Consider the following 26,928-nt stretch of genomic DNA (forward strand, 5'->3'; position numbering starts at 1 on the left):
TTTATATTTGATGCTTAATAAAATTTCTATCAAGTAAGCAAACAAAAAGAAGACTGATAAGAAGTTGCATAGACTTTGGTAATGCATAAGCTGATATCTTCTGATATCAGAATTCTTTCGAAAAAAGATCTGTTTCATCAAGTTTAATTTATTTTGTCCGTTTTTTTACCTGAAGAAGAACCATTGGTTCGAAAACGTTAGTGAAAGATGTACAGTCTCCTGATTAATTTGTTATGCATTACCGATTCCCATTATTGTAGTATCAAGTCATTCTTTAAATTAAGTGTTGAGATCATTGAAAATGCCTTATAGCATAGTAAAAAGTTACATACAGAAAATAGTTATCATATTAAAGTCATGATTTATTTGGAATATTTCAAATCATCTACAAAGGTTTGTGTATATGGACTTTTTAACAAGTGTCAATCCAAGTGGAACATTGTCATAGGTAAAGTTATCTGCAGAAAGACAAGCATTTGGGCATGTTTACAAGCAAGTTCTAAAAATCTTTAAGGAATTTATCTAAAGAGGGTAGATTATTCTGTTAATACAAAAAAGAATCAAATTTCACCTAAATTTTTATTAAGCAATGGTGATGAATCAACAAAGAGTTGTTTTTGCTGTGCTAAGAACTGATTTATCATGGCAATAATTCACTGATGATTGATCAAATTAACAAACAGAAATCAAGACATATGTTATTGGAAACATACTGAAAAATCATTTTAATGAAATACTACATTTAAATTTAAAATTTTGCTTTTATATATACTAATTAGAATAAATTTTTATTAACACATGCCAAAATTTTTTCAAACTAAAAAGAACATTGATTTTGTGCAAATATTTGGGGAGTGCACTATTATGAGAGCAAGAGAAAAAATGAAACCAATTTTCACTAAAATCAGGTTAACAAGACAGTCTATTCAAGTTTACTATCAATTTTCTGACACCTAATGATTTGGCATATCTTAATCCAGACAAAATAACAAGAGGGCATTTAAAATGCCTACAACTACCAGACTAGTTCAATGAATGGTCATTACAAATGGTATTGCACATAGTTTAAGTTCACTTGGACTATCTACATAAAATAGAGGAATTATCAACAATGTTAATTTCCTTATACCTGAATGAAGAAATCTTCTCTGAGCTGGATTTAATATTATGTTTTAAGGGACTTTTTTATTATCAGTTGAATACTGATCTAAAGTTTCTTCTTATCCCAATTTTCAACAATACAAAACTATTGAAAATCAGGATAAGAGATTTTGTCAGATTATTATATATTTCTATAAATTGAATGTGATTAATCAAAAAAAATTCTACATGAAGCATTCCTTACAAAATGTGATAATATTCAAATTCAAATGTAACATTATAAAATTACAATGTATGTAAAAAAATATCAGTAATAAAATGTAATATATGTAATGACAAAATATAACATAATGAATAGTTATAAACCATGTATGCAACTTTCAGCAATACAACTAGAGACAGGCAAGAAAAATTATATATTGTAACATACACATCAATAACTAGAGACGATGGTGATAATATTTACATACAATAAAAACACCAATAAATCACATAATATATATTGATTTTAATTTTTGGTTTATTTACTCCAGCATACTTCTTCAGTAAAGACAAAATTTACTAATAAACTATGTCAAAAATTTATTTTAAAGATTTCTTGAATGCTTTCTTGAAGTGAAATTCACTTCAAGAAAGCATAATTGCCTTATATTTTTGAGATTTGATTAAAGTTTGGAGAATTTTTATGAATAAACTCTAAAATAAAAACAGTCTTGGAAATTTCCCTAAAATGCAATTTGATTTAATTTATTACATAGTTTTATCCAATAATCTCCATTTTCAACTAAATCTTTACAGTTAATAGCTAATTAATCAGCAATTTAGCAGCAGGTGTATAAAAATATATCATCATTAAATCTTTTATAACAACAACAACAATTTTTTTTTCAAAAGATCTTTTATATTCAGTAAATTCTCAATGCTGTGAATCTGTTTAAACTCTATTTAAAAAATAAATTAATAAAATATATTTTATCTATACTGATATTCTAGTTTGACTTAATGTTTATTATTACCTGAGAAGAAGCATTTGCTGCTTGAACATTTGCTGTTGTAGTTTGGATTGTAAGTGGCTGTGTGACATTGCTATTTGTGACAGCTGAACCAGGTAACTGTAATTTAAAACAATATATTTGAAATAATATCTTGGTCTTTTATAAATGTAAAGACTATCATTAAATATTTGAAAATGGATATTTATACATATATTTTCCATAATTTAAGTATGTATATTGAATAATACAAGTATATTAAATTTATTTTAGAAATTAAACTTTTTTTGATTGAACATTTTATACAAGACTCTAATGTAAAAATTATGAAATTTTGCATGAAAGACAAATAATAAAACTGATAAAGTTAACTGGTTAAAATATTTCCTTTAACTCTACTCAATAAACCAAGTCATAAAGTTTTGCTTTTAAATCATATACTTTACCTTTAAGAAATCAATGAGTAAAATAAAATTCTGCTGCCAGCCATTTAATTTAGAAATCAAATAGAAGATTACTATATTATTAAATATTTTCAGAACATATAATTCTACCATCACAACCTTTAATATTTATCAAAATTAATACCACAAACAATGTCATAGTTTTAAAACACTAATCCAATTTAGAATTGTACATTACATGGTAATTGTCTCAACAGAGTTTAAGAGAATCCAACATTTAAATTTTATTGTAGAAATAAAACTTATTCTAGAAACTGATTTCTGTAATTTATCAGAATTGCATTGATCATGATAAGACTCTCATATTCTTCAGGATATATTGACATGAATTTAAATAATATAGTTTCAAAGACACATTTTATTCTTAGATATAAATTCTACTTTCTATTAAAAAAAAAAAAAAATTAAGTTCCAAACAATTTTACAATACAAAATATTTAACAAAGCCTAGTTACTGCAGGTTGCCAGATTCCTATTTCAGGCAATAATTACAAACTTTTATCATTAAGACTTTTTAGTTTAGTCCATTTATCTTCAGTCCAAATTATTTCAATTCAATATTTGATTATAAAATTTCTTAATACAGAAGTATGTTTTCAAACAATTTTCATATAAACTGCATTCAATTTCTATATTCTAGTATTAATAAAAATGTCTTTGTTACCCCACTTATTACCACACTTTTTTATATTAATATAACAATAATTGATAATTTATCTATCACATATAGTCCTATTGATAATGAATGTAACTACTGAATAGAAATACAGTTGAGACTGCATAAGTCGACACCCCAAGAGAAAGTAGAAATGTGCTGAGTTATCCGATATGACAACTAAAACGAAGTTGAAAAAAGACCACAAAACTATAATTAGCAAAATACAGTAGTGCTTTATACAGTACAAGCAATGTTTCTCTCTGACTAAAGTTGGTTTCTACTCCAAGTATGTCGGCAATTTCCATCGCTTTTTGTTTTAGTATCGGCTCCGAAACAGGAAGATTCCATGAACATTTGCTTTAGCCAATGTACTAAAGCATCACCAGAGCATCTTCGACATCTTTGTACGACGACTTTCTCTGGCATTTTTGAGATAGCCGCAATGAAGACCCAAGAGAAAGTTTCTTAATTTCTTCTTTTTTTCTTCAGAATTCCCACCAAGGTTGTTCTTGGAAGGTTTTCTTGTTTTGCAAGTTTGGCTTGTGAAAGTTTTATTACATTCAAATTCAGATAAAAGTTTGTATTTTTCCTTCAGCGTAAGCATTGTTAGGTTTCAGATGAAACACTTGCTGCAAATAATGCATGAATGAATGGTGAGAAAATGTAAAATCGGATTCTGCTGTCACATTAAGCTGTGTGGTGTGAACTCATTTTTTTCTAGAGTGGAGTCGACTTATCAGACATCTAAACGAGTGTGGGACAGAAAAAGTATGCCAATTTATCCAGTGATGACAAGTTAAACAGTGTCGAGTAAACTAGAGTTTTTTAACATTAATGCCTATGTCAAAAACTGACTACTTAACTGATGGTGACTAGTTATACCTATGATTATTTATGCAGAACCAACTGTATTTTCCATATGAACAAGATAATTCACATCACTCATCCAGATATATATATTACAGGTAACCCCCGTATAACACGGTAGTTACGTTCCAAAAAATTGCCGTGTTATGCGAATCCGTGTTATACGGAACAAAGAACTAATACGAAAAGCAGGGTTAGGTTCCAAAAATTAAAAAACATGCTACTATATTTTCATAATTAAGATAAATATCTTAATTAAAATTTTTTTAAGTGATACATATTAATATAAATTAAACAATGTTTTCTTCGTCATCACTAAAAACACTATTAATTAACCGAGAGCGTTTTCTTTTTGGCAAGTTATCCTTATCCTCTGAGCATTTTTCTGCATTATCTTCAGATCCATGCTTTACCTTTTGCAAAATGTATGTAATTTTAGATTGCTTGCTTCTAGTTAAAAGGTCTTTATAAATTTCCTTATATGGTGCTAAGCACTTATGAAGAATAAAGCAAGTATGGAATAAGGGAAAAACATTCGGCAACATCAGAAGCAGAAGCGTCGCGATCTGGCAACATTGAAACAAGTTTCGAGAAGGACCACGTGTATCGACAGAAGGCGAGAAGAGAAAATTTACATACTTAAGTACTAATAGTTCACGAAAATAATAATTTTCGTGAACTATTATTACTTAAGTATGTAAAAATTTATTACATTTCCTGTTGTACGAGGGTTTTACCCAATTCTCGAACCGTGTCAGAGTGAATCCGTGCTATAAAAGTACCGTGTTATACGGGGGATGGTACCATTTCTCGAACCGTGTTAGAGCGAATCCGTGCTATAGAAGTGCCGGTGTTATACGGGGGTTACCTGTATATTACATTCCTGAAATCACTGAAGATAAAGCAATCACACTGTATAATGGATAAAAAGTAAAATATTACTCACAAAACCAAAACTCCAGCTCATAGATCCATTCTTTTAACCTGTAGATCAGGATGATCACTCAAGGCAACTGAAAATGCTTGTTTTCCTTTCACTTTTTTTATCTATTAGCTGAACTTTTGGTTTTGTGAGTAATATTTATAATAAAAAACAATTTTGAAAGTAATTGTTAAAATTCTAGTGAGAAATAAAAAAAAAATTTTTAAGTTCACCATTTTGAAGATTAGAGAATATACATATAGTCTTCATAATTTAATGCTTTCAAAAAATGAAAAAATCTGAATAATCCTATTTAGACACATTTTATAAACAATAAGTAAATTCTTAGGCATAAAATGTCAGAAGTGACATAATGAAACTGATATAGAGAAAAATCATTTTCACACAATTTTCATTTTATTTTGTGTATTAAATATTAATTTCTTTACATAATACTACTTTCAGCAGCAGAAACTTATCTGGCAATCATTTTATCATTTGGAATACTTTACAAACACCATTACTTTGGAAGGTTGATAATCATAATCTCCAGTTGTTATTCTTAATGATTGGTTTTTATATATCTTTAGATTTTCCACTGTTAATCTTAATGATGTATATATATATTTTTTATTATAATTCTTAATGTTAAAACTTTAAGTGGAAACCCAAAACTTTTTAACTTCTTAATCAACAATTACTGAAATCATCATAAAATACTTTTGGCTGCTGAGAAGCATTCATTTACTAAAACACTAACATTTTCAGCCTAATGCATAGGCCATCTGCAGGTGAATGATTTTGGAACACCAATTACAAAAAACTGTTCCAAAACAGTAGCAAATAAATGTGTCTCAGCAGCCAAAGGTGTTTAGTGATGATTTTAGTAATTATTCTTTCTGCTAATGTGAACCCATTAGCAGAAAGTTGGTTATTAATCAACAGTTGATAAAATGAATTTGTCTTGATTTTCATTATTGAATTAAATAGAATATATAAAAATAGTTAACATTCCATAAAAAATTTTCTATTTTTAAATACATTGGGCTATGTTTTACTACGTTTCAATACAATAATTGTTTATTTCAATAAACAGCAGCCCATTTATTGTAATAAAATACAGCCATATTCTGATATCAAACCTCTCTATATCCAAACTTTCACTACAACAAATAATGTTCTTTAGTACCAATGTGATAGTTTAATTGAATATTTTCAATATTATAAATTTCTGAAAAATTTCAATTTGTCAGTGAAAGGTGGAAGTAAATAATTACTTTAATCCCAATATCTATTTTTGTTCATTTAAGTGACATTATTCCTGTGTTCTACTGTACAGTTTAGTGACATTTTATCACAGAACACTGCACTAAAATTATTTAGTGCAGAATTTATTCTCAACAGTTCATTACAATAGGTTTACTATCTTCTTTTTTATATTGTTGTTCTGTTTAATGCAGAAATATTTGAATATAGAATGTACATCTAAAAAATATAAATCTAAAAATAAAACATTTTTTGAAAATTTATCAAGTAATATTGTACTCATTTTATTCCGACTGAGAGATTTTTTAAACGACAAAAAAACACTAACAATCAAATATTAAACATTTATTTTTATGTTTTTATCCATATGCATTTTGCCTTGAACTGGCCTCATCAGTGGATACAACCATCAATTAACAAAAGTTCTTCTATAATGGACTATATTGTTCCAGCATGCATCTACAGCTACAACTGTACTAAAATTTATTACATTTGCATACAAAATGTATACAAAAATGTTCTCTAATGCATCTTTTTACCAATTTTTTTTACTTTATACAAAATTTTTATGTTATTTCTATTAATTATATTACAATTAAAACGACATGAATCACCTTGGAATCAGCATTATAATATTGTTAAATGTATAATTAATAGAAATAATGTAAAAATTTTGCATAAAGTAAAAAATTTAGTAAAAAGATGCATTAGAGAACATTTTTGTATACAAAGTTATGCAAATGTAATAAATTTGAGTATGGGTATAGCTGTAGATGCAAGCTGGGACAATATAGTTGATTATAAAAGAACTTCTGTTAATTGATGATTGTATCCACTGATGAGGCCAGTGCAAAGCAAAATGCATATGGATAAAAAATAAATGTTTAATTTGTTATTTGATTCACTAACACAAGGTGTGTTTCAGAAGATTAAAAATTTGATTGTTAATTAATGAATACAATATTACTTGATAAATTTTATAAAAATGTTTTATTTCTAGATTTATATTTTTTAGATATACTGCAACCGATCCCATTGCTTTTAAATTTATTTTTATATATATTTTATAAAATGTACAGTATCATTATAACATTTTCATGACATTTGTAATACAGTTAAATAAATTGTAAGAATTGTTTAAAATTGTGTTTTCCTTTCTATATATAAATACTAAATAAAACACAGTTCTTTCATAACTGTTTTCAGGAATACATTCAATTCAGATAATGGAGTTTGACTACATCAATAAAATAAACAGAAAACTTTACATAATATAAAAATTTACAATCTTTTGTTATTATGTCACCAGAATTGCTATTAAGATTTAAATAAGTGTTAGATATTCCTGATTTGGAATTAATCCTATATATTAATTTCATATTTAATTATTAATAAAAATAATCAAAATCTAAGTAAGCTCTAAATTTTATAGCAGTATGAACCAATAGTATTGAGATTTTCATTTCTTACTTTAAAACTAAAGAACCTCTCATTTAGAGTGTTTATTTCTAAAAAAACTTTAAGATTACCCATTCTAATTTTTTGTATTTTCTTCCTTTATTACATTTTAATTATTTTTATTTTTTAACCACCAAAATACATTTTGTATTTATAGAGTGAATAATGCATACTTTTCTTGATTATATTAATTGGGGGGGAAACTATTACTAAATAATGTTGGCTTATATAGGTTGAAAATCACTTCTCCAGCAATCAGTAATCTGATTCATCACTAATCTAGAACTAATTTTGGCTACTGTAATTTCAAATTTTCCATGTTGCCAGACCAACACAATGCTACTGTTTAGCATGCTAAATATTGCCAGATGTAAGATAATTTGACAAGAGTTTTCATTTAATGTTTGTTTTTTCTTTATTAATCAACTTGTACTGATTTACAGGATATATTAAAGATAGGATAGATATTAAACCAAACAATTGCCATAATTAATTGAGTTATTTTTTGCTATTATTAATAATTAGAAATTAATTAATTTGATATTAAGGATAAACATTACATGCCATTTCTTATCAAAATTAATAATTATAATAATTTAATATTTATTAAGTAATTTAGAACAGTCTGGAAGAAAGGAATATGCCTGGAATGGATTAAAACCTGTAACCTCTGCTTAGTGTGAGGTACACTTCCTTAGTTTCTTTTCTTCCAGGTTATTCTAAATTATTTAATAAATATTAAATTATTATTCTAATACTGAATTACTTAAAATAAAATTATTAATAGTAGCAAAAAATAGCCCAATTAATTAAAGTGATCATTTGGTTCTGATTAATAACATCAGGTTTTGAGAAGTTTTTGTGAATGACCGATATCTGGCGAATGTCAGCATTCACACAGTCGTTTCATGTATGTACGAAATATTTGCTAAATATCATTATTTCTCACTTACACCGGCAAATGTCGACACTCAGCATGCGCTGATGGTGAATGTTGAATATAAATATTTTTATTACGTTAAGACAAAAATGCAACTTTTTAATGTCAAAATAGGAGAAAACTTAAGTATCAGCACATGTAAATAAACTGTTGAACCTGAAACCGACAGTACATTCTTAATCAGAAAAGAAAATCAATATGCAATAGTAAACTCACATATATATTGTGTGATTAACATTATAAAATCTTATTTATTGCAACAACTTAAACTGTTATGGCACTTTGAATTGCACAAGAGTCCTTTGATTTACAACTGCATTTATTTGTGGAAAACTTCTTTTTGTAATGACAGCGTGTATAGCCTTGTCTTCCACTTTTCGAATTAGATGCAGCTAATTCTCTTGGCGATATTTCTTAAGAAGAAATCTCATCTATGGAAAGTAACTTTTCTCTACAAATTAGGAACTGATTGTGGGTATACAGCTGCTTTGAGGGTACCATTTTTGTTTGCTAATTTATAAAAGTCAAAGTCTTCTATTCCAATTACAACCGCCAACACATTTCACGCATCTGTACGGCCACGGTTGATATCAAGGACTTTTATTCTTACAGAATCACCAATTTGAGCAGAAGGAAATTGCGAAGAATTTGGCGACAGACTATCTCCTCTCTGTTGACATCGGCTTCTCAGGTGTCGTTTCGACCTCCACCAAAGCTTATATGTGCTTGTCAACGTACACCGGCGATTGTGCGAATGTATAATAATATAACCAAATATTCGATCTTTCACCGACTTAGTTTGCATGTGTCGACATTTACCAGAGAATATTGACATTCTCTAATTTCGGTATTTCACAGTAACATATACACACCATGCCACAGTAAAGTGATAGCTGGCTGAATGCCATAGTGGATGATTATAAAGACTGTGGGCGTAGGAGTCCCCCCGGTTGGTGTCATGAGTAACTGCAAATGGTTATTGCAAGATTTAAACATGTCTGGAAGTGAAAAATTATTCAGAGGTCTGAGTAACATAACTGAGCAGCACATCTCATGGTAAGTAGAGGTTGTAAATTCAAACCCCATTCCAGGAGAATTCTTTCCTTCCAGACTGTTCTAAATTATTTAATAAATATTCAATTATTATAATTATTAATTTCAATAAGAGATGGTGTCTAATGTCTACCTCTAACACCAAATTACATAATTTCTAATTATTAATAGTAGCAAAAAGTAGCCCAATTAATTACAGCAATCATTTTGCATAGTATTAATACATCAAGCTTTGGGATGTTTATATATATACAGGGTGTGGCACCAAAATCCAGACAAATTACACATTTTTTCCAAACATATTTTCTATTGCAAAAACAAAAAGGTTTACAAATTTTTTTTAACCACATTGTTTGTAAGGGTATAAAGAATACATTTACTCAATATATCCCCCTCTTGCTTGAATGACCGCCTCCATCCTTGGTCTGAAACATGTGCAGGTGCACTTTAATGTGTCATGATCCATATCAGCGAATGCCACATCAATAGTAGCTCTCAATGATGCGACATTTGGATGTCTGGACTTGTTTGTGACCCTTTCAACTATACTCCATACATAGAAATCCAAAAAATTCAAATCTGGGCTGTTGGGAGGCCAGAATTCTTTCGACCAAAACATGTCGACGTTGTCCGACAACCAATTTTGTACCAAATGACTTGTGTGGGCGGGCGCACCATCCTGCTTGAAAACATATGGCATTCCAGATGACACAGTTTCCATTCACGGCTTCACTACATTTGTCAGAAAATGCAAATAAACTTCTTTTGTGACATCTTCCCCTTTGTTAAAGAAATACAGTGGCATGATATCACCCTCACTGGACACAACACTTAGCACATAAACATTCACCGAAAATTTCATTCTTGCAATAATGGGGACATCTTCAGAGTCATGGGCAAGCCAGCGGTCATTCCTTCAATTGATTTTTGCATCAACAGTAAAAATTTTCTCATCAAAAATCTGAGTCATCCAGCAGCATTGTTTCTTAAGGAACACAAAAGCAGGTTACAGTGTTCAACTCGCTTTGTCCTGGCGGCTTCAGAAAGAATCTGTCTCACTTTAATTGCGCAAGACTTTCAGCGGAGGTCCTCCTTGACAATTCTATGCATAGTTTTCTCACTCACACCAACAACCGACAACAATTTTTAGATCGATTGACCTGTATCCTCAAAAATCAGCTCCTGAGCCCGATGAATGATTTCGGGTGTCCTGACAATGCACTCCTTTGAGTGAGTTTTCCTCGCCAGTGTTGTAAAACCTGCATTAGACTTCTCCAACTCATTGTACTTTGTGATGACATCATACATAGTTGATCTCAGATACGTGAAGAACTGAATGATTTCTGTCGCCAAGTGCCCAGCGTGAACACTTTCAATAATCACGGCTCATCGGTTATACTCCAAACTTAGTTTCAACATTGCAACTATTTCAAGGTCATGATGATTTAGTACATGTGTCAAGCTATTTGAACCCAAACACAACATCTACTGGTGGTACAGAATGGCAGAAATTTGAAATTGAATTTTGTCAAGCGAATTTTGGCACCACACTGTGTATATACAAGATAAATGGTTATTGTTCAAGGACTGCTGATGGTGTGAACAGTGAAAAAGGAGGACAAATGCGAAGTTTTTTCTTTGTAAAAGTCGTATTTATATATATTTTTTTATATCTATTAAATGTAAATAACGCCAGCCATGTACTTGTATTGGTTTTTTATTTAAAAAGGATAAATGGTTACAGTATTTTACAAACTATAAGATGCACCTTAATTTTTAAGCAATTTTTTTTAAAANTAAATAACGCCAGCCACGTACCTGTATTGGTTTTTTATTTAAAAAGGATAAATGGTTACAGTATTTTACAAACTATAAGATGCACCTTAATTTTTAAGCAATTTTTTTTAAAATAACATTTTTTACCATTTTTACCGCCTAAATTCAATCCTTTTATATGGACTGAAGCAAATGCTGATCCACCAATCAATGCTTAGTAGTGCTATCGGACGTCCACTGATAGTACAATGGTCGCTGGCCAATCCGCGGTTGTGGATTCAGAACCACCGGTCATCTTGTAATCTGAGTTTCTATGGCGACAACCGTTGCTTGTTTGAAAAGAGAAAAAGCATGGGAATCGTACGTCCAGACGATTCTATCCTGACACCCCGCAACTCATGTTCGTCGCATCGGTGCACTGCTGCTGCCAGTTGAATTCAATGTTGCCAGCTAGAGACTGGTTTCCCGCAGCATCAAATATGGTATATGGCCATTTTTAAGACGCGGGAATTTTAAATCAAACACTGGACATTTTTATATTAATTTCAAGTATAAGACACACCTGAATTTTGGAGGCAATTTTTCAAAGAAAAAAGTGCGTCTTATAGTCCGTAAAATACGGTAACTGTTGGATTAAGTGTATTCTGGCCTAACTACCAGTAATCTGGCAAAATCACTTATCAGCACCTTATAGGTCCCAATGATGCCAGATTAGTGGTGATATAAAATCAATCATTCTTAATGATTTAAATAAGTCTTAATTAACAGAATTAAAAAGTAATCATACTTGTACTGATTGTAAACGGTATGTGGCAGGAATAGAACTAGCTGTAGAACTAGGTGCTAGTCCGGGTGCTACGTTCACAACTTGCAACTGTCCATTTTCCGTTTTCACCAAAATAGTTCCACGTACCATTCCATGTTGTAATGTGATCGTATTCTGAAAATAAATTTAAAAATTCTAAATTTCTTACATACATTATATATATTATATATATAAATTTAATTTAAAACAATAATTTGTTAAAATATGTTCTATAAATGGCTTTAATTTGAAAAATAAAAGTCATATATAGAAGTCTATTTATTATTGTAAAATCTAATAAAACAATAATAAAATAGTATAGTACAATATGCTTCATAAATGTACAGTACAATGTACATCACATTAGCTAGCCAATGTGATGTATAATACGGTGGCAAAGACAAGCTATATATTAATATGTGAAGGACACAATTTATACAAATTTAACAGGATCTGAAACACTGTATTTCAGCAACAAAGATTGAAAAATAGCCTATAAATACATATATCACATTAACCTTATGAAGCTTTGCAAATATTTTTAACATACCACAAACATTTTTGGTCCACCTTAGGACCTTCTTCATGTCCTAAGGTAGACCAAAAACGTTCGTTGTACATTAAAAATATTTGCAAAGCTTCATAAGGTTAGTGTGATATATATATATATTCATCAATGCTTTGTTTATAAGATGAATTTTATAGCCTATAAATAAACTGAATAGTTCAAAATCATAAATTATAAATTTTTTTACATTGATTTTAAATTGTTTTCAAATACAGTAGACTTGCAATCATCCAACCCAATCAGCCATGTCAAAGGTTTTACTTTCCTGATAGTTTCCAGTATGTTCTAATATAATATTATAATTGCGTAATTGTGTCACAATTACGCAATTATAATATTTTTTGGACTTTTTTTTGGAATTTCAATGTTTTGTTTTGAGACCTCTGAATGCAAAAAGTAAAACTGATACTTTGGGTGTGTGTGATGTTGGTGTTTCTTTCATTTAATACTCAAAACAGTTTAAAGATTAAGAAACAAAATTTGTCATGGAAACTTGTAAAAAGGGGAATTGATGCTACTTAAATTCTGGTTGCTAAAAGCTGGGGTGGGGAGAAAGAGGAGGTCATGTGTATCTTAAGTGGAGTGAGACTTGATGAAAATTTTACTCATTATTGGTATTTACAATAATTTTAGAAACTCATTTCTATTCTCAAATTAAGTCTTTCTTATCTTTTTATAATAAGTAATAATATGAAAGTTATTTTTTAATAAAATCTACTTACAGATGGCACCACACTCAATTTTAACCGCATGTCTTAGTGTTCTTACACATAGATAAACTTTGCTGGAAAAGTTATTCAATTTGTTGGTGAATTTTTTTATATTAAAATACAGTATTTAACACAGTATTATTAATAGTATTGTGTAAAAATATGATCACAAATGTTATCATAAAACATATTGTTATTCTGCAGATGGTGTCTGGTGATTGCAAGTGTCTTACCAGCTTACTTTTGTTGAAATTTTGTATTTAAACCTTATCACATGTAAAAATTACAGCTGAAAAATAAACAAAATATAGGATGCATTGACATGCTTGACTGAAGATATGGCATTTATTTCCTTTACAATCTGTGTTGTTCAGCTTTTTCCTTATCCAGTTGGCTGTCTACCAAATTAAATAAATCACGAGTATGGAGTGTTGGGTCATTGCAATTCTGTTTTTTGCTTTCACAATTTCATTATTTCTTCTTTTTTCTAGTTAAGAAATGACGCTTACTGCTATATTAGCTTTTTTACGGAGAATGATGATTTTTCATATTATACATTCATAGCAGCACATTACTTTCTAAAATATTATGTATAAAATTAATATATAAGGTTTTTTTTATTAAATATACATTAATTTATTTTATTCAAAATATTTTGAAAGCCAAATCATAAACTAAAATTGTAGATTTTAAGCTAATCTTATGATATGCTCTATATAAATTAATTTTCATAAATGTAAATTGATAAATTATACAAATTTACAAAATTGTCAATAGGGGTTTATAAACCCATCTATTTTTATTGATATTATATTTATTTTATTGTATAAATTTCTTCCTTTTTGCTTATGGGTTATTAGAAAAGGACTCTAAATAGCAATGAAAGAAGTGAATTTTTCAGATTCTCTTGAATCCTAACTTCTCAAGCTCTTGTTATATAAATCCCATGGTATTTTTGAAATTAGGATATTTTTTGTTTCATAAAAACAATTTTACTATTAAATTTTATTAGAGTGGAGTCTTTTCTGCATTTATTAAAATTATAATACTGTAAAGGTCTCGTTTTATGCGGTGGATACGTTCTACAGAAAAGCGCATATAAAAAATTCGCATAAAAAAAGACTTTACTTGCCTTGAAAAAGTAGGGATACATTCCGTAATTTTCTAAAATCGCATAAAACCAAAACAATGAGTTAAAATTAACTTAAAACTGCATAAAAAAAGTTTGCCGAAATTAAAAGAAATAGGCTGCTTAATAAATTACTTCGAATGTCTGAAAGAAATTCATATAAAATTTAATTTCAAAACAATTACAGTTTATACCTTTCAATGCGAAACTCAGAATGATGTAATAGCGACTTGTCGATAGTATCATGTACAAGGGGAATCCCCGAATTGCAAAAGCTCACTCTAAAAACAAATCACTGACATCTGGATGTGAAGAGTTAATTAAAACCCCTTTAGTTCCTCGCCCGAGTTAACTCGGGCAGGTTACATAGCGTTACATAAAACACGGTCCTTAAGGCCATTTTTGAAATTTTTTTTTGAATTTTTGGAATGTTTTTTAAGTCTCCAAATTTTTTAAAAATATTTAAAAATATACGGCCAGCTAGTGTTCACCCTACTTTAAACCCTTGTCCTCCCGCGACGTCTATGAGAATGCCCCGGGAAATCCAACTCCAGCTGTGTTCAAGGTCATCCAGATGTGTAAACAATGACTCATCGGTGTTAAATTTCACAGAAGGGCGAGACAAAGGAAGTTAAACTTTGAAGCTTTTTCTTCAAAATTAACGCATTTCTTTCTTTTTTTTCAGTTTTAAGTATTTTTTATGTTTAATTACATTTATATCAAAAATTGCTAGGAACTAAAGCGATTAAGGTACATCTAGCCGTCCTTTACATCCATAAACGTTATATGTCAGCGGAACAAATGGAGTGAGCTTTGAGCGTTCCACGATTTTTGGAGACTGTCTGTATGCGGGCTTCCTAAACAAGCCTATATGTATGTTTGTCCAAAAAATTTTTGGACGAAATACAAACCGCACAACTTCAAAATCGCATAAAAATAATCCGCATAAAAAGAGACCTTAAGTATTTACAAATATAGGCATTTGTCTTTATTTTAATCATCCAAGTATGGATTAAAAATTGCTACATTAAGGCAGCTCTAAACATTCAGTATTTGGCAAAAGGCAATTATTCAGTAATCAGCAAAGTATCTGCTGAAGTGTTTGTCATGTGGTCAGCATATATATATAATATATACATATAAGTGAGCATTAGTTATCAAATGTTTTGATTTGACACAATATACTGACAAAGCAGTGAATACTGAATATTTGTTGAGTGAAGTCACAAGTAAATCATTCACTCTATTTGGTATTTAAAAATACACCAAACCATTTTATTTGTGAATATGAAATTTACAAATGTTTCTTGCTAAATAGAAACTGATAAATTCTAAGACAAGAAAAATTGTTAGATTATTTTAGATTTAAGAAGTAATTTGCAGTTTACTACTATTAAAAGTTAAAATATTGCAGTTATCATTTATTTATTGGGTTGTTCGAAAAGTAAGTTCATTTTTTTTACCATTAGACGGATTAGTGGTATTATTCCTGCTATTTTCGTTCTAAACCGTATTATCATTATATATTTTGACAGCTAGCATTTTATGGCTTATTTGTAAAAAATTTTGTTTGATTTCGTGCAATTGTTTATTTTTTTGTGTCCCATCAAATATGGAAGATCGAAAGCAGCATCTTCGGCATATTTTGCTTTTTTATTACCAAAAAAAACAAAAATGCCATTCAAGCAAGAAGAAAATCGTGTGACATGTATGGTGGAGATGTGTTGACAGAATGACAGTGCCAAAACTGGTTTACAAAATTTTGTTCTCGCAATTTCAGTATTGAAGATGCACCACGTTATGGATGGCCAATTGAAGCCAATGAAAACAAAATAAAAGTGCCAACTGAAGCAAACTGCGGAATAACAACACATGAAATCACTAAGAGATTAAATTTGTCAAATTGAACTGTTTATGAGTACTTGAAACAAATTGGTTTCGTTTCAAAGCTCGATATATGAATTCCATGAGTTCTTAAAGAGAAATGCTCTATTTGGTGGGATATTAAAGAAATTTTTTTTGGAGCTTTTACCAGACAATTTAACAATTGATTCGAAAGTGTACTGCATTCGAGTAAACAAATTGCATAATATCATCAAACAGAAAAAGCCAGCCAGATTGATTAAAAAAACAGCTGTAGTGTTTTACCACAATAATGTCAAATTTCACACAAGTTTGGTAACTCGTCAGAAACTGTTAAAACTTAGATGGGACGTGCTATCACACCAACCTTATTTGCCAGATTGAGCCCACTCAGATTATTACTTGTTCCAGTCTGTACAATTTTTTTTAACTGTAAGACATTTACTTGAAATGATAATGTCAAAAATCACTTTTTTGTAAGCAACGATCAAAACTTTTATGAATGTGAAATTGTGCTATTACCAGAAACGATGACAACAGGTATTTGACCAAAATGGGCAACATATAATTCAATAAAATATTTATTTATCATAAGAATATTGCGTTTTTTTCCACGGAAAAAAACAAACTTACTTTCCGAACAACCCAATATAATGTGCTTTCCTTATTTATTATTTCACCTATATTGTCTACTAATGTATTTTTCTAATGCAAATCATAAATTATCTATTTGTGTTATGACCAAATATAACATAAATAGTTGAAGAAGCTTTTTACATACATACATACTAGTGATGTGCCGGATATCCGTATCCGTATTTGTATCCGCGGATATCCGAGAAAAAAAAGAATCCGTATCCGTTACTTTTTAGCGGATCTTTAACGGATCTTTTATCTTAATGAATTTCATTACTTATATGAAATTTTAAAGATAGGTAGCAATAGCACATTCGTCATTTACTATCGTAAAATATTTCCATATTACACTACTAAATTTTTTTGTCGACATTGTTTTTATTTTAATTTAACTCAACACTCTCCAAAAAGACAAATGTAATCTACGCTATCCCGTGTCACACTAGCCACAAACCAGTGTTTCCCAACGTGGGGCCCACGCCCCACAGGGGGCAATTGGATTGCTAAGGAGGGCAATTCGAAAATGGACTTGTCCAGAGTTTATGTTAATTTAACCGTATAGCCGCTGTATATGTTAGGGAGACATAAGAATTTTAGAAAAGCTTAGGTGAGGCATAGCACAAAAAAGGCTGGGAAACACTGCACTAAACTATTGTGGTGGTACGCTATATTTTTGTAAATATTAATTTTAGTTTAGTTTCGTTTCTTCTTTCTACCCTTTGTTCTATTGTTCTATTTTCTTCTAGAACTTTATTATCTATTCCCTGTCCCTTGGGTGGGATGAGCAATTTCTAGAAATTTGAGGAGCAAAGGTGTAAACAGGAGCCGGAGAAAAAAAAGAAGTGACGTAGCAGATCATTCGTAAACTGGACGGCAGAGTGTACGAACGAGGTGAGAATACTGGGAGTCATATTTTCAATGACCGGATAGTTCAGAAATAAGTTCAGAAAAAAGATCCTGTTTTAAGGTCACATTGACAACTGTGGAAGGAAAAATCCTAATTATTGAAGAAGAGAACTGGCCAGTTATAGGAGAAGGACGTGTGTTATCCCACCCAACAGTATGCATAAAGAAACAAGCCGAAAAAAGGGACAAAATCCCAGATATCCCTATTTCTATCTTATCTATCATTTTTTCTGTCTTCTTAATTCTATCCCTTTTTCTGTTATTAGTGTTAAGTTAGTGTTTAAGGTTAGTTTTAAGGTTCCGGGTTATATTGCCGCAATTGTGCTTTGGATACAAAGAACTATTATTATTGCTGTAATTTCGCATGCTACTGTTTGTACCATGAAGTTGGACCCCCCGAAATAGAATCTGTATAAAGACGCGAAATAGCTTAATTGGAAAATTATATCAACTTTTGTTACTTTATCCTGTCTGCCTTTGTGATGAATTCTAATTTAGCACACTTTTACACCATAAACAAAAACAAGCGCAGTGCAAGTCAAAACACGTTGCGTTATTAATGCAAAGCGTCAACTATCGGTCCAAGGTCACACGCACCGGCGCCGACTGAGTACAAAAGTTGAGATCCGTATCCGCGGATCTAGACACTAATGATCCGTATCCGTAGATATACATTTTTAACGATCCGGCACATCACTAATACATACATAATACCCTAATGCTCATAGTGAAAATCTTCATAATCCTTTGAGATTCTATATATTTTAGTTAAAATAGTATTTATCTATATTATAAATCCTAATTAATACTTAGATAAAATAAGCTAGTTCTATAATTGATAAGTGAAAAATAAAAAAGATATGTTTTATGAAACTTGAGCTGGGACTGTGCATTATTTGAATGAGCTCTGGAGAAATTAAAGAGAGTATATGCTAGCAACCTGAAATCAGTCGAGTCCATGTAAGTCGTCACAGGTATAGCTAGACACAGTCGGTTAAGCAGTCAGTTTTCTGTGGTCCCAGCCAACTTACATAGGCATTAATGTTAAAAATATCCAGTTTACTCGACAGCATTTAACTCGTCACCACTGGATAAATTGCCATACTTTTTCTGTCCCACACTCGTTTAGATGTCTGATAAGTCATCTCCACTCTAGAAAAAAAATGAGTTCACACCACACAGCTTAATGTGACAGCAGAATCCAATTTTACATTTTCTCACCATTCATTCATGCATTATTTGCAGCAAGCGTTTCACATTTCTGTTAGAAATGAGTATCTGAAATCTAACAATGCTTACGCTGAAGGAAAAATACAAACTTTTATCTGAATTTGAATGTAATAAAACTTCACAAGCCAAACTTGCAAAACAAGAAAACCTTCCAAGAACAACCTTGGTGGGAATTCTGAAGAAAAAAAGAAGAAATTAAGAAACTTTCTCTTGGGTCTTCATTGCGGCTATCTCAAAAATGCCAGAGAAAGTCGTCGCACAAAGATGTCGAAGATGCTCTGGTGATGCTTTAGTACATTGGCTAAAGCAAATGTTCATGGAATCTTCCTGTTTCGAAGCCAATACTAAAACAAAAAGCGATGGAAATTGCCGACATACTTGGAGTAGAAACCAACTTTAGTCAGAGAGAAACATTGCTTGTACTGTATAAAGCACTACTGTATTTTGCTAATCATAGTTTTGTGGTCTTTTTTCAACTTCGTTTTAGTTGTCATATCGGATAACTCGACACATTTCCATATCTCTTGGAGTGTTGACTTATGCAGACTTGACTGTATATTCTGACATCTGACAATGTTGTTCAGATTTATTCAGACTAACATTTGAGTTAATTATCAAAAAATTGTTTTTTCTTAACTGAGGAAGATCTGTAGTGTTTCTGTAACGTTGGGTCATTGAATTTCTGTTTTAAGCTTTCATAATTGGACTGCAATTTGAAAAAATTGTAGACCTATAAATTCTCACTGTCGTACATTTATCTGTCTCAAGAACAGAGTTAAGATAAATGAAAGCCAAGACCAGATATGGAAAACTTAGGGGCAGGAAGACCTGATTAACTATATATGAACTTCCAATGCAAACCAGAAGTCATGTTATTTCAATTCAAAAGTTTTCCCCTGTAAGGAGTTAGATACATGACAGCATGACTATTGCTAACAGGAAAAGTATGATGTACAGGGGGGGCAAGGTACTACAGTACTAATTTGAGGTGAAGAGCATATATTTTAAATTAAATAAATTTTAAAAAAATATGACTGAAAATTGCTGCCCAGCATTGTGATGATGTCACAATAAATAATTGCTCATTTCATATTTCTTTTTCCAGTTGAAAAATGACACTGCTGTATTGGCTTTATGAAGAATGAGTGTTTTCAAATATAAATATTTTATGAAAACAAATTGTGAAATTTGATCCTAATATTTTGTTTAAATAAAAAAAACTAAAGTAAATTTAAAATGCGGGAGTCGGAGTCAACACATTTTTTCTGAATGTGCCAGAAATTCCTCCTGACTCTGACTACGACTCCACAGCCCTGCTACTTACATTGATGTAACAAACAATATAATACATCAAAAGCTTAAACACAAACTATTATACACCCAGAAACCATATTACAAAGATAGGTGTCAGATAGTCATAGAAAACAACAAACACAAAATATACTATGACTGTACCACAATCACAGACAAAACAATTCATCACAACAGATCAGAACATTACATTTATTGACAAACAAAACATAATCACATACATTGTACAAACATCTTGAAACATTAAGGTTTCACAACAGTACATATATCACATTATAGAAAGTACACAAACTTTAACACATTCCACATAATTAGGAAATTTACAGAGTAAACAGCACATAACTATAGTAGCAGTTTTCTGTAGCTAAGCCTTAATCTTGATCTCGCAATGCTGTATACATGGCAATTTTTGGGTGTTTAACACCTATGTAGGAAGAATTTGATTAAGTTAGTAAAATAATATTTTTTTTTGTCCCAATTCAGTTCCACTTTAATCTACTATATTGTGTTACTCTATACTTATATTGTAAAAGTTAATAAACTACATTATAAAAAAATAATGTCTATTTTTTAACGCTCCATTTTTTAAAAAGCCTGTATCAGGCCTGTGGTTTAGCTTAGCACTAGGCACTGATATTAACTGAATAGGTTGCAGTTCACACACACATAAAACACATACCATATTTCCTCAATTCAAATATATCCTGTTCTGTGAATAAATCCCCAGAAAATAAGTGTGCTTTTGAAAATAAATCCCAGGTTGAAAAGCATGTGAAATATATTTAAGTACAGCACTGTGTAGGAAGGGTAATTTAGAGTGACAGGTAAAAAATTTAACTAAATTTCTACTTCTTAACAATTGTCTAGAGTTGGATAGCACTTTCTATTTCAAGGGATATGGAAATATTTTTTGAAATAAAATTATAAATATTGTTGAATATTGAGTGTGGGAAATTGCATTCAAATTCATAAGTTGAGAGCTTATTAGCCCAAGGGTAATTAAGTAAACTTAAATTGAAAAGAGATGTTGAGTTTGTACCAAGATGATAGTCAAGATCCTGATTCTAACATCAAAGCAGACATGAATGACAACATAATAGCATAATTAGACAATGCTGAATTGCTTTAATTATCAAAATAGTAATTATTTCAAATATTATAACTGTAATCCATAAATATAGTCAATAAATGGTTTTGATTGTTGGAAAACATACTAATAATTAAGGTATTTATTTCAATTTTTACCCATTCATCTGTTGAAAAATAGTAAATCCTGAATTTGAAAGAATCTCTGGTCTTCAATAAACTCTGGGATATATAAGTTTTAAAAATAAACCTGCTGGGTTTAATTGAGGAAATATAGTATATACATGTATTATTCGATATTCTGCATACATAAATGGAATATCATTATAAAAAATTTTATCATTAATGCTTATTTATGTAAATGTATTTGATAGTGTTTATAAATAATAATAATTTGTAAATTTANAAAAGTGTCTAAATGATATCTAAATATAAAAAGTAAAATTATTATCAAAACAATTTATCAATTTCAATGTTCTTATTCAAACAAAATACAGTAATACCCCGAACTTATGCGATAGGTGGGACCGAGCAATAACTGCATAAGTCGAATTCGCATAAGTCGGGGTATAATTTCACAATTTGTGTAAACTCCAAGTCGGATGTATGTATGCTAATAAATGTTCTTGTTAATCTTATCTCGTCTTTTGATTCGTTCACGGTTACAAGAAATCACTACATAGAGTCTCTCAAGTCTCCATAGATATAACAAACACAGAAATAAATAACACAAAATAAATTGTAGCTATGCGTCGATTCCGCGTGACACGTCCAAACATGTAAGCTGAACAATAGTGTGGGGGGGGGGTAATCAAGAGTCGCGTGACGCTCAAACGAAAGACGAATCGACGGGATTTGAAAATCGCGTAACTCCGGGTTCGCGTAAGTCGGGGTAGCGTAAGTCGAGGTATTACTGTATCACTATATATGATATTTCTACATTTTAAATCCATTGCTTATTTTATTTAAACAAAAATTCATAAGAAATTATAAACTGCAAATAGAAGCTTAACCCTTTGCAAAACCATAAATGAAAAGATATAAAATTATATATAATACATACATTATACATTACAACTAACTAAGCATTAAAAAAATTTATTTTTAAGTTATTGGAAGTAAGTGCACCACTCCTATGGGAGTATAACATTAAGGATACATAAACCGAAAATAAATGATACAAAGTAAACATAAAATTAGTATTCTTTTAGTAAAAACTAAAATGTAAAACTAGAAACTTTATACGAGGCACCACAGTATTAGAAATTATAAATAGTCTTTTCTTCCATATTTTTTGAACATAATTGTAAAAAGCATCAAACAGTGACTTCTGAACAAGGTTATCAAGTGGACATGGCCGCCTCAAACCACGTGTGAAGATTTCTAATTTCAGAATAAGTCTATCTTGATCATAAATTGGACAATGATAGGGTTGAAGGTGTCAAGGTTTTTTGTAGAGCAAGAGCAAAAGCAAAAGGCAGTTTCTGCCCAGTTATACATTGCCAGGTAGATTCTAAAATTACCATGCTCAGTAAGTAGTTGAGCAGTAGCAAACGTTAAATCTCTAGGTGGTGATGAGAATCTGCATTCAACACTAAGAAAATAAAGTCTTATTTTAGCACTGAAGAGGGACTGGAAAATATTAGACCAGCCCGAAATGCATTTGATGTAGTCTTTACAAAATAAATTTAATTTGCCAATAAGATTGCTGTGAGATTTATCTACCAAGAATATTTTTGGATTACAGAGACTAAAATCGTCATATTAACTAATATACAGCAAACCATTTATATATATTTTAAATAAAGTCTTGTTAATGGTTGAGCAGTAAAACTGCTCAACCATCGTTGATTCCACTTTTTCATAGCGTTTTCATGAATATAATTTTTAAGGCTGCTACGTGAGAGAGGGATGAGAGCATAGTCCAAGTCAGTGTCCTTTGCAGCTGACTTAGCCTCAAAGTCAGCTTTTTCACTTCCTAGTATGCCAGATTGCCAGGAACAAAAATAAAAGTTATCTTATTAACATGATTTTTAATATGGTGCTGGATATATGTGATTTTGTTGCTATTGCAATTGGGGTTTAAAAGGGCCTTTAAGACAGACTGAGAGTCACTGTAAATGTTGATAGACAATGTTTTGTTTGGTAGTGAAGTGGCCCACTGAACAGCTTGGTAGTCAGCATCATCTTCAGCTTGACAGATGGAGGTATGTGGAAGGTATCTGTACCTTCTAACATATTTTGGGCACAATATATCAGCTTGCAGAAAGATACAGACACTTGAGCCGACATAAAGGGAACCTTTAGACTCATCTGTGTAGATATTAATGTCAGCATGGTTATCCATGAAGGAAGCAGATGACACAAAATGCACCCTGGGGATAACCCTGCTTACAGGGTTATCCCCAGGGAACACTGTTAGAAGGGTAATTGCAGTATGGTAGCATATGAACAGCCATAGATAGGAGTAGATACTGTTGTTGAGCCTTGATATTTGTGGATGTAGTAATTTAGAACTTTTTCTTCAATACATAGTGGCAAAGCTCTGCTAGTATCAGAGAGGCATTAGTAGAAACAGTTCTGCAGTACTTTGAAATTCTGATGGCAAACTGTCTTTGAACAGAGAGTAACTTACTTGCTATTGAATTTTTACTAGTTACATGACCCCAGCTAGAGGCTGCATAAAGTAGCATTGGTTATATTGCCCCATTATATAGAGTTTTACAAGCTTTATGATTTAGTCCCCAGGTGCATCTAGCACATTTTAGCAGCATGTAGTTTATTTTCTTGGCCTTTGCCAAGATATAATCAATATATTAACTGTATGTGAGTTTAGTATCAAGGATTACTCCCAGGTATTTTTGCCGATCTATCCATTCAATTGAGTCACCATTTAATAAAACCTTGGGGTATGTAAATTTGTATTTGTTGGAGAAAAGCATGGCTTTGGTCTTATAAGTACAGAATTGATGTTTATTAAGATAGCCCCATTTGGGAGCTATGCTCAGAATTTCGTTATGCTTACTTTCCAAAAAAGCAGTGTCCCTATGCTGATACACAATGACAAGGTTGTCAGCATAGGCTTGAACACTAATTGTCTTGTCTCATTTCGTTTTCAGTAAGGAGTTTACTACCAGGTTCCATGAGAAAGGAGATACGACACCACCTTGAGGGCAAGATTTAGTTAGGCGTTTTTTTAACAGAGTGATCATGGTAAGATAGATTTATTTTCCTATTAGTTAAAAAAAGAGGAGACTAGCTTGACAAGATAGATGGGACAATCTAGTTGGGAGAGCTCATTGATAATGCTTGGGTGCCAGCAGTTGTCAAAGACTCCTTTAATATCTAAAAATATAGCTGCAGTATAAACTTTGTTATTCAGACCTTTTATAATGTCTGTCAAGGAATAGATGGCATCTTCAACACTTCTGCTTTTGTAAAAACATCAAGTTAAATAACAACGTCTCAACTTCAGAAATGGACTAAAGTCTCTGCATAATATATTAAAAGGAAAAAAACCTAACAAATTTCTTCATGTAGGTACAAGTGCATTTAAAATGTCAAAATGTGCAGGAAAGGAAAATTTTAAGCATCATTAGCTCTAGAAAATTTTTTGTGCGCAAATTTTAATTGAAACAATTTAAAGATTTAGTAAATAAAAAGGGGCATAAATCATCTCATAAATATCTAAAAATTTATTAGGTTTACAATTTAACTTTTAAGTAAAGCTTTTAACAAAAGTTCAACAGAATTGAGTTATACAATGCAGATCAATCCAGTTTTCACCTTCAGACATATATACTAAACATATTTTTTTCAAAAACACCTACATATATATGCATATATTTCTGAAAAAAAACATGTGTAATGCATAACAAACTTGTGTAATTACAAATGTAACTTTAAATTAAAATATAATTATAATGTAATTTCAAATTATATACTGTAAACAAATTATTTTCATCATGCTGACAAGGATATTTCTGTGCACAGACATTAAGTAATACTCGGATGGTTATATCTTCCGAGTATTACTTAATGTGTATTTATAATTATATCTTTCGCTCTGACATGTAAATTTATATTACAATCTGTATGATTACACTATAACTTTAAATTATAAGTATATCAGAAAGCAATTATTTGATCAGAAATGTAACTAGCAGAATTTATAATTTATCTGTCCAGTTTACAAAGGTTTGGGTTTAAGATCATCTCTTCACTGATCTTTTCCTTTAGTTTTTTTCTACATTTACTTAATAATTAAAATATCTAAATTAATTGTAATCAATAAATTCTTTGCAAAATTATAACATTGCATGCTTTTATTGTCAAACTATACTGTAATTTAATTTAGTCTTAAAATAACACATAAAACAGTCTATAACTTTGGATTAATATAAATAATTATATATATTAACTCAAAGTTTGTAAGTTAAGGTTTGCATGTGTGTTTAGTATAAATAAATCAACAATTTTTAATTTATGTACTAAATTATTATTTATCAACAGCATTAGAATTAAATTTTTAAATAGTGTATAACTTTTTAAAAACTGCAGTTGTTAATTCACATTTCTATAATTTTTGTTCTTTTAAAACAAATCTTATTGTGTATTGCAAGTACTGTAAGTGTTGCACATTAGTGATTATGCATTTTTATATAAAAACACAGTTTTGCAATTGTTTATTGTGTACAAATGTCAAGATTTCATGACTAATGAGTCTCTCATTACCACTCTGTTTGAATTGGAATCCAAGAGAAACAAAATATCACCAAATTGACTACTGTATTTTACATACTATAAGATGCACTTTTTTCTTCAAAAAACTGCCTTGCCTCCATAATTCAGGTGCGTCTTACACTCGAAATTAATATAAAAATGCCCAGTGTTTGATTTAAAATTCCTTCCAGTCTTAAAAATGGCCATATATTTGATGCCGCAGGAAACCTATCTCTATCTGGCAACACTGAATTCAACTGGCAGCAGCAGTGCACAGATGCGATGAACATGAGTTGCGAGAATTCACAAGCTTGCTAACACTGTCGCCCTCCTGCCCCGCTATCACAAACCCAGAACACTGTCTAGCCTATGATATGTCATTGCAGTCTACGGTGCCAGTGAACTCAGTAACAGTACAATATCTTTGTTAGTAGCTAGTTTTGTAATGGAAAAAAATAAAAGGTG

General features: G+C 30.6%; 1 protein-coding gene across 1 annotated transcript in view; it reads right to left on the bottom strand.

The window, feature by feature from the left end:
• The window catches only part of LOC111634128 (transcription initiation factor TFIID subunit 4-like), a 104,628-nt gene that overhangs the window by 32,491 nt on the left and 45,209 nt on the right, over positions 1–26,928 (bottom strand). The window contains exons 2-3 of the mRNA XM_023378826.1: positions 12,285–12,437; positions 2,118–2,213 (exon numbers count right to left, since the gene is read on the bottom strand). Coding sequence (XP_023234594.1) covers positions 2,118–2,213; positions 12,285–12,437 — 249 coding nt within the window. The remainder of the gene's footprint in view (positions 1–2,117; positions 2,214–12,284; positions 12,438–26,928) is intronic.

Source organism: Centruroides sculpturatus, unplaced genomic scaffold (assembly GCF_000671375.1).
Source record: "Centruroides sculpturatus isolate CEXI.00-Female unplaced genomic scaffold, Cexi_2.0 scaffold739, whole genome shotgun sequence".
NCBI lineage: Eukaryota > Metazoa > Arthropoda > Arachnida > Scorpiones > Buthidae > Centruroides > Centruroides sculpturatus.